Genomic DNA, 8,802 nt, shown 5'->3' with positions numbered 1-8,802 from the left:
GCTCTTCCGCATGCCCTTTGCCTGGAAAGGTGTCGTTCAGATGCAGATATAGCCTCCTTAATCTTTTGTACTATACTCATCAAAAGAAGCAACCCAGGTTGACACAGCTAACTTTCTCAGGAGTTATCAGCTTCATTGCTCCCATAATCCATTCTTTAATATGGAGGAGAAAGTAGAAATGAATTTCTTCTGTGTCAGCTATGTGGTAGAACAATTTGTTGCACCACCCATAAAACAGAGCCAACTGAAAACTGACTTCTGCATACTCCCCAAACTGCAGCACCCTGATACTGGGTTTGTCATTGCAACAGTGTGAGCTTCAGTCCCTTCAGACACCAAGTTCTTTCAGATTTATTGCAGTCAGGAAGTATCAAGTCTTTTGTGCTCTTTTTTGCTTTGTCTAGAAAGACCAGGCTATACGAGAAGCAGCAAAAGTGCTGCTACTATTTCTTACTGCCTAGCCCTGCTTGAGACTCATTGCTTTTAACAAATCAGAATTAGACAGAGATCCTCTTGTACTCCCAAATTCTTACTAGTGGGCCATGTTCATTCCTGGTTTGCTCCCTACACAACTGCATTCATTCTAAATAGGGCTTTGGTCAAAGGTGTAATTTAACCTATGAGTTTGATTCAGTATCTTCTTCTAAGTCTCTTGAACTTTCCAGAACACCTTCTGCTGGTTTAAAAGATGCTTTCTTCTTTCTTTTTTTTTCGCTTTTTTTTTCTATTTCTTTTTCTGTTTTTTTCTTTTTTCTTTTGCCTTTTCTTTTTCATTTTCAATTCTCTTTGCCTTAGCCACCGTCTTTTATAATATTTTTTTCCTTTGCCTTTCTTTTGACTTTGAATTTGACTTTGACTTCTTTCTTTTTCTTTCCTTTTTCCTATTTACTGAGGACTTGTTGATATTACAAAACACATTTTCTTCCATCAGGACCAGCTCTAAGTCCCCAGTCAGGTCTAACATTTGTATCCGTCTCAGCAGCTGCATTCTCTCTCACTGATGCACTAAAACAAATGCCCAAGATGTAGCTTAGTGGTTCTGAACCAATTCAAAAAGCTGTAATAGTGTCCTCCTTCTGGAAGGATCCTGTTTACTAGCTCCTACAGTGATAATCTCTGAGTTATGGCTGTTCAGGGTAAATAATGACAACCACTCTCTTTTTATAAATTAATCACAAGATGGTGTTTCCTGAAGATACGCCAGTTTGCAGTCCTGGCACCTGCATGTGAATTAATACATACGGCAGTCATCTAAATTTAACCGTTTGCCACTGCCAAATTTTTGTGGGCTTGTTCTTCCTCCGTTTAGCTGATACATCACCTGAGAGCTGCCAGCATTCCTTGGAAGGACCGATGTCTCTCAGATGCAGTAGCCACTGCAGAGACCAGTGGCAAAGCAATAAAATAAAATATCAATGACCTGACAAGAAAGTTGTCACAATCTGCACCTTTAGCTCTTGCAGTCACTTTGCAGTGGCCTTAACATTCATTGTCCCACCAGTCATTAAGGCTCAATGGGCCACCTACATATAGACCTGCCTGCAGGTTGCGACTTGCCATGGAAAACAGTACAGATCCTACCTCATCTGAAATCAGTCTTACTCTAAAATCAGGAGTAGGCCCAAGTTTTGTGTAGGTCATGTCTGAGAGGCTAGTAAGGAAAACAAGCTCCAGAGAATGAGCATCTTCCAACCAGACCCTTCACTGGGAAAAATGGTCTTTCAGCTCCCAAGTCGATGGGACCATGTGCCCTAAAACAGCTGAGGAACTAGTCTACTGGAATTAGAAATGTTTAGGTCAGATAAGATGATTTATCTACATGCCTATAAGAGTATTTCCTGTGTGATAAATTTTTGTACAGTTTTCTGTGTGTTTTTAAATAGCTCAGCAATGAGATTTCTTCTTTCAAATGCATCAGGTTTGACTTCTGCTTTTCCACACATATTGTCCACTTCGATTTGTATTCTTTCTTCAAATCCTACCAATCCTATGTTCATCCAGTCCAGTTTATTATTCCAAGACTTTTCTCTCCAGTACAAATATTTACCTATGTTTGGCCCCATCCTCCACAATTGTTCCCATATGTCCTTTGAGCTCCCCAAAGCATTAAGCACAAACAATTCTGACCATATTTCTTCAGATATTTAGCTCATATATGCATTTTAAAATGTGCTTAACTGAATCCAGCCGACTTTGACCCCTTTTTTTTATTATTTTTTATTCATCTGTCAAAATGTTATCACACTGGAAAATGGTATTCACACCTGAGCCATTCTTGAAAACTCCATTTTGATTATTACACCTCAATTCTATTGCCTTCCTGTCCTTTGGGTTGAACCAATACCACCATATCTGGGCATTGGTCTTTATGCTCTGTTTCTCAAAAGCATGAAAGTATGAGTATAGTTTTAAGAATCTTCATAGTGTGAGTGAAATTAAATGATTTGTTTATCTTTTGATAGTCATTCCAGCATTTCATGGGAACCAGGTGTTTAACAGAATGGTAGTCTCCAGGATGATTTGTTTCTCTGTTTTAGATTATAATTAGCACTGCATTTACTTTTCTTCTGTTCTGTTGCATTCACAGCTATCTATGGCTGCTCAGAACTAATTAGTAGTCATGCAATAAATCTGTTCGCTAATTCCCTAGAAAATCTGGGATGCCTCTCATCCCAGCCTGACATGGACACAATCAAATGTTCCTCACTGCTTACCTTACCTACTGTTTGACAATAATTATTTCCTGAACATGTAAGGTTACAGCCTAATTTTTATTGCTAAAATTTTCATGGAAAAAAACAAATTAAAATATTTCTCAATCATGACAGTTACTGAGTAGCTATCCCATGCTGCTTTTCCCTTGTTCCCAAACAGATTTATCTCATCTGTCCCAACATTATGCTACCCCTGGAATATCTGAGTCCTCTTAAGCCAGGTGAGCAAGCACAGTCTGCGGCTTTGCTGACCTCACCTTATCCCAAGCCTGGCAGTGAGTCTTTCTTAAAGGCCATTGCAACAAGGTAAAATATAATTCTCACATTGAGTGAGATTTCAAAAAGGCACAAAGCCTGTTCCTATTTGAGTGTCTCTGCCTTTTCTTCTGGCACAGCTGTGGGTGCAGAAATGGGAAGACAGGAGAGGGTTTTTAATTGCAACTCTGTGATACAGACTTTACTGAGTATTTGCCTCTTTCAGCAAAACAAGTTCATTAAAACCATCTTGTGAGTCCCAACAACGAGACCAAAGTGGTCAGGATGCTCATGTGCTTAGTGTCTCAGCAGCTGCTCGCCCAGCTCGTGGTCTAATTGAATCCTGTTCCTTTCTGCAGCTCCACTCTGACATGGACAGGGGAGATGGTTCAATCAAATACATCCTCTCAGGAGAGGGAGCTGGCATTGTGTTTACAATTGATGATACCACAGGGGACATCCATGCCATTCAGCGACTGGACCGGGAAGAAAGGTCGCAGTACACCCTGAGGGCGCAGGCTCTGGACAGGCGAACGGGCCGGCCAATGGAACCGGAGTCAGAGTTTATCATCAAAATCCAAGACATCAATGACAATGAACCCAAGTTCCTGGACGGACCTTATGTAGCCTCTGTTCCTGAAATGTCACCTGTGGGTAAGGCAGATTTTGTGGAGTCTCTTCCCCCTAAGCAAATTGAAGATGGCCACTAAAACACAAATTCCCTGACTCCTTGAACTCAGCTTTTGCCCCTTGCGCAGGAGCTGCAGGGCAGAAGAGCTTCCCCCGGGGTGCCCAACTGCTGCAGAAGAGGGATAGCAGGCTTTACACCACGGTCAGCTGAGTCCCGCTGAAAGAAAACGTGCCAAGGGAAGCAGGAAAGCTGAAAAAGGCATAATTCAAATATGCCGTCCTCAGGCAATTTACAGTAGCTTGGTGCCCCTTGTCCCCCTGCCATCAGATGGTAGCAACGGTAATGACCATTAGATATCCATTACTATCCAGAAAATAATACAATTTTAGGAACCTATTCTAGGTTGTACTAAGAGCTGAAATACTGTCCAGGAGCCCTTGAAATCATGGAGAGATGACAACAATTATTAGCAGCTTTGCTCCTTCTAAATCTGTTTAAGTGTGCAGTAAACACAGTTGAGTGGATCCCAAAGTTCTGGTACTGTTTGCTCTCCACTTTTAGAGACTGGGATCATGTCAAAGACAGTTCTGTAGTTGCAAAGCAGCCAAAAGACAAACAGCAGCCTTCCTACCTACACAAGTCAGGAGAACCCGTTTCCATAAAACAGATCCAATAGTCATATAAAATACTGTTTTCCTGGACTTTTATCTTTCTTTTGGAGATGCTTGTTGCTTTTGGGGTCTGTGATGTCATTACAGAGATAATACCATATAAATCACACGTCCTGAAGTTACAGATATGCTTCAACTTCTCATTCTTCAATATTATGTTCACATAAAGTTAGAGACAAGCATCAAATACAAAAGTTCCATTCAGAAATAATGTTTCTTAATGGTAGTGGCTAGCTTGAATTTGGATTTATTTTCCAGTGCGTATCTGGTAACAGTAGATTTGCTTCTAACACAAAAAATTATGTAGAAGGCTAGATACATTCATAAAGGCATTGTCTGACATTTTAAGGGGTCAAAACTCATATATTTCAAGCAGTTATGCCTTACCTTCTCCTTGTTCTTGATAAATTACATCACCTACAAGCCATTATTAGCTTCAGAGGAAGCAGACCTTGAAAACCAATTGAAGAAAAGACATATATATGCGTGGCTGTGCAGGTTCCAAAAGGCACTTCAGCAGGGTATAATCTCTAGGCCGTGCATGTAAACTGCAGTCCCACAGAGAGATTATCTCAGAGGTACAACCCTTCGTGCTCACTGTTTGTGCACAATTTCCATCCCTTAGTCAACATACAGCATCCATGGTCCCGCTGCAGCAATTTGTGATTTGTGTCAGCATAGCTGTAGATCTTATTTGAGCTGCCTTTAAATAGCATTTAAAATCAAGAAAAGGGGAAAAGAAGCAAGCAGTATATAACTACCAGCTCTCTGCAAACCGTAGCGGAGTACTGTTGGATCAGCAATTCTGTAACTGTGCTCCATAGAGTACTTGCTCTTTTATATCTTCGTATAGACACATGATGAATTTATGCCTATTAATTCTTTTAATGTTAATGATATACAAGTATGAGCAATAAGTACAAGCACTACGAGCATCAAATGAAGAAGTTCAGTACAGGAAAGCTCTTGTTAGACATTTCCATTTATTTTTACTGTGTGCTTTTCATGCCAGCTCTTTATCCCACAAGGTCTTACCTGATGGGTTTTTTTGTCAGGCACCTCTGTTATCCAGGTGACAGCGACGGATGCTGATGACCCAACCTATGGGAACAGTGCAAGAGTAGTGTACAGCATTCTCCAAGGGCAACCATATTTCTCTGTGGACTCTCGGACAGGTATGTTACTTCATCAGGGAAAGCAGCAGTGTGAAAACTGAAAGAAAAAGTTTCAAGCAGAAAGAAAAGGCAGTGCATCATGTCAGTGGTCAGAGAAACATATTTCTATAGCTTGGAGCCAAGATAGAGCAGCACTGTGCGAGGGTTAAAGCAAGGCTGTGGTAATGAGCTCCAGAAGAAGGACATGCTTTCTGCAGTGACACACTCACCTGAATGGCCATATTCTGCAGCTCGGGAGCTGGGTGGGTTTGCTGCTCTGAATGTTCTTGCTGGCTTCTATCATTGCAACATCTTGGTTGGCACCAGGGCTTAGTGGAAAACAAGCAACCTATGAATCAACCAGGATTGGAAAGCACCGGCTAAAGGACGCAGTTATCTGGAGTAGTTTTACCTAAGGGTGTTCTTGTTAATAACCTTAAATTTATCTATAGGACACCCTTTCTGTTTTGCTTGCTTTCTCTCTCGCTCTTTTTCTGTGTATATCCAAGGTTTATATCCAAAAAGAGGAATCTGACAGGTTTTGACAGTTTCTAAAGGGCATGTGTAGTGCTAAGGTCAGAAACTCATGAGACAATAGTCATTGCTCAGCCCTAGGCGACAAAACAGAAAAGACACTGCATAATCTACTTCTGAAAGTTAGCACTTTATGGAGTAGGTGCTCCAGCCAAAGACAAACTTGTATGTGGCATGTTATTTCCTCAGCTCTTTACAACATCAGTAAAACAGTAATGTTCATTTTGTAATCAGGTTATCGACAACAGCCGAATAAGGTCATAATCACAGATTTGCCTACTACTGAATGATTTCTAAGAAAGCAAAGCAGCAATATTCAAGGTCAGATCCAGTACAGATTTAACCGCTGAAGTGTGACTTAGACAGAAGCTAGGCCTTTAAGTTCAAAATCATGTACTTTAACCGAGAAAAAGGTCTTTTTCTCCACTGATCAATTTCTCAGTCACTTAGACCTGCATCTCTGGACATGTCCAGAGCAGTCTCAGCCTTCACAAGCAGAGAACAGGGCACCTGTTTAGGCTAAGCCAATTGTGAGCCAGAAAGCGTTTCCCCATCACAGGCCCAGGACTCTAACCAGCTTCTGCACTACAAACCCACCTGCAGGAATTGGTAACCCACAAAATGCAATTGCAGCTCTCATGTTCTTCTAAAACAGAGCTAGAGCATAAACAATCACCAGCTCCTTTATATTGATGGGTAGTTGTCGTGGTTTAGGCCAAATTGGCTACTGGGGACCTGAGGGACCCCAGATGGCCCTGACAGATGCTCCCCTCTAGCCCTCTTCAAAGAGAGGGGCAGAGGAGGAAAAAGAGACTTACGACTTTAGAAGGAACTAAACTACTTTAATGAAATTTTAATAATAAATTGAAAAAAGAAATAATGAAATATATACAAAACCATATCAAGCTCCCGAGATGACAATCACGACACCAGCTGGCACTGGGGCAGTCCCAGGCTGACTCAGTGACGAATGGGAACTGGATTCCGGATCTGCATTCAGGATCGGGATCAAAGGCAGACGAACAGAGTCCTCCTCAGACGTCGGCCATTGAAGGAAGAGCCCTGACCCTTTGATCCTCAGTCTTTATACTGAGCATGGGGCAGATGGGATGGAATACCCTGTTGGTCAGTTTTGGGTCACCTGTCCTGTCCGCTCCTCCCCGCAGGTGGGACCCCACTGCGCTTTTCCGCTTCCGACCCTCCAACGGAGCAAATAACAAAGTTGGTTGGCCTTGGGTGTTATAGCAATAAGTATAAGCAAGAGCCTCTCTGCATACCATGGCTGGGCATCAGCTATAAAGAATTGGTCTTATCACTCTGAGGGAGTGAACATTGTCTGCACAATATGCTGTTAATTTCAGTAGTTAGAGAGGCCCAGCTAAGAAGCAAAGTTACTGAACAAAATTGGTTCCATTTTACCTCAAACCTCACAAGTAGTGATCAAAGCACCCAATAGTGGGCAGCCCATTTCAATACACTCATTTGGGGTCCTTATCCTTCACCTCCCCACACAACCTCTTGGTTCCAGAAGCATGCTCCTGTTCCTGTTCTGTCACTGGCCTTACAGGGATTGAAACATATATGTGAAGGCAGAACTTCAAGGGAAAGCTGAGATGCTCCTCCTCACTTTTTCCAGAATACTTTTACAGCCTGTCCATGATCGTATTTCCCTAGAAGGTAAACAACATGAATTTAAATGCCTTCAGGCAAAGTAGGCAAATGCCCCTGAGTCTCCCACTTCCCAAGAAACCATCTGGCTGCTATAGAAAAGAAAGGACATCACCTCTGCTCTTCACTTTATTTAAGAGAGTGAATCTCAGTAAGTTTGCTGAAAGAAATGGTACCAGCACCTTTCTTTTGGAAGATCTGAGGTTCTGAGCCTTTCCCATAGACCTAAGGAACATTTTAAGGTTCATCACCATCCTCGGCTTTTCCTTGCTGACCGGTTGTGTGCAGCAGCACTGGAGGCTCTCTGCTCAGCATGGCTGCTCCTCTGGCTACCAGTATGGAGGAGTATGAACCCCAAACCCATCTCTGATTCCTGGTGTCCTGGACTGGCCCTCCTCTAGGGACCAGAGGCACCAACATAGGCTTGGCAGAGCATGGCTTTTAGCCACTGATGTCTTTTTTTAGATCTAGCCTGTTATCTATTAAAGACAAGCCAAGAGTGAAAATTCTCTACAAAGTATTCGTATATGGAGAAAATACTTCCCAAAATGCTAAGCATTTTCATATCTTATTTATATCCGTGGGAGCTGAGGAGCTACAGCACTTCACGGGAGTCACTCAACTTTGCAGGATGACACTCTTAATGGCTCCATGTAGCAAGATTAAAATAGCGCACTGTGAATTGCTCAGTACTGGTCACTATTTCTTCCCTTCCACATACAGTGATAATTGCCAATGCAGTATCTTTTTACTACTTTTTTATTAAACCCATACATTGTCTTTCTGCTAAAAATAAAGGACTAAATGCAGATCACTCAAATTAAGCGTCCTGATGTGCAAGGACTGCATGTTGAGCCATGCCTGGGGCTGACCCACATTTGACCCCACACAGGAAGGCACCCGAAATGTGTCACAGCCCACGTTTAGCAGGGGCCGTTTCTGCCCTAGAAAGCGACCCCTGTGGCAGTACATCCCCAGGGCTGCATCACCGGCTACTGCTTCTCTCCTGCTCAGGGACCCTCGGGGGGCCGAGCAGCCTGTTGAGCAGTCACACCGGGCAACCTGCCGGCACCCTGCGGGCAAGGAGGTGCTGAAGGCGTAAAGGAATGGGTGGCAACTGGGAGGACTGGCGATTTGACAGCTCTGAAACCTAGACCAGCGGGGGGGGGGCAACC

The 8,802-nt window shown here is 42.7% G+C and overlaps 1 protein-coding gene across 1 annotated transcript in view; it reads left to right on the top strand.

Annotated features, from left to right (window-relative positions):
- Positions 1-8,802, top strand: part of CDH20 (cadherin 20, type 2) — a 56,155-nt gene that overhangs the window by 21,488 nt on the left and 25,865 nt on the right. Inside the window, exons 3-4 of the mRNA XM_009883945.1 lie at positions 3,329-3,623; positions 5,327-5,446. Of these exons, the coding sequence (XP_009882247.1) occupies positions 3,329-3,623; positions 5,327-5,446 (415 nt within the window). The remainder of the gene's footprint in view (positions 1-3,328; positions 3,624-5,326; positions 5,447-8,802) is intronic.

Source organism: Charadrius vociferus, unplaced genomic scaffold, assembly GCF_000708025.1.
Source record: "Charadrius vociferus isolate BGI_N301 unplaced genomic scaffold, ASM70802v2 scaffold234, whole genome shotgun sequence".
NCBI lineage: Eukaryota > Metazoa > Chordata > Aves > Charadriiformes > Charadriidae > Charadrius > Charadrius vociferus.
Note: the sequence above shows the minus strand (reverse complement) of the source record. Positions and strands in the feature narration are given on the sequence as shown.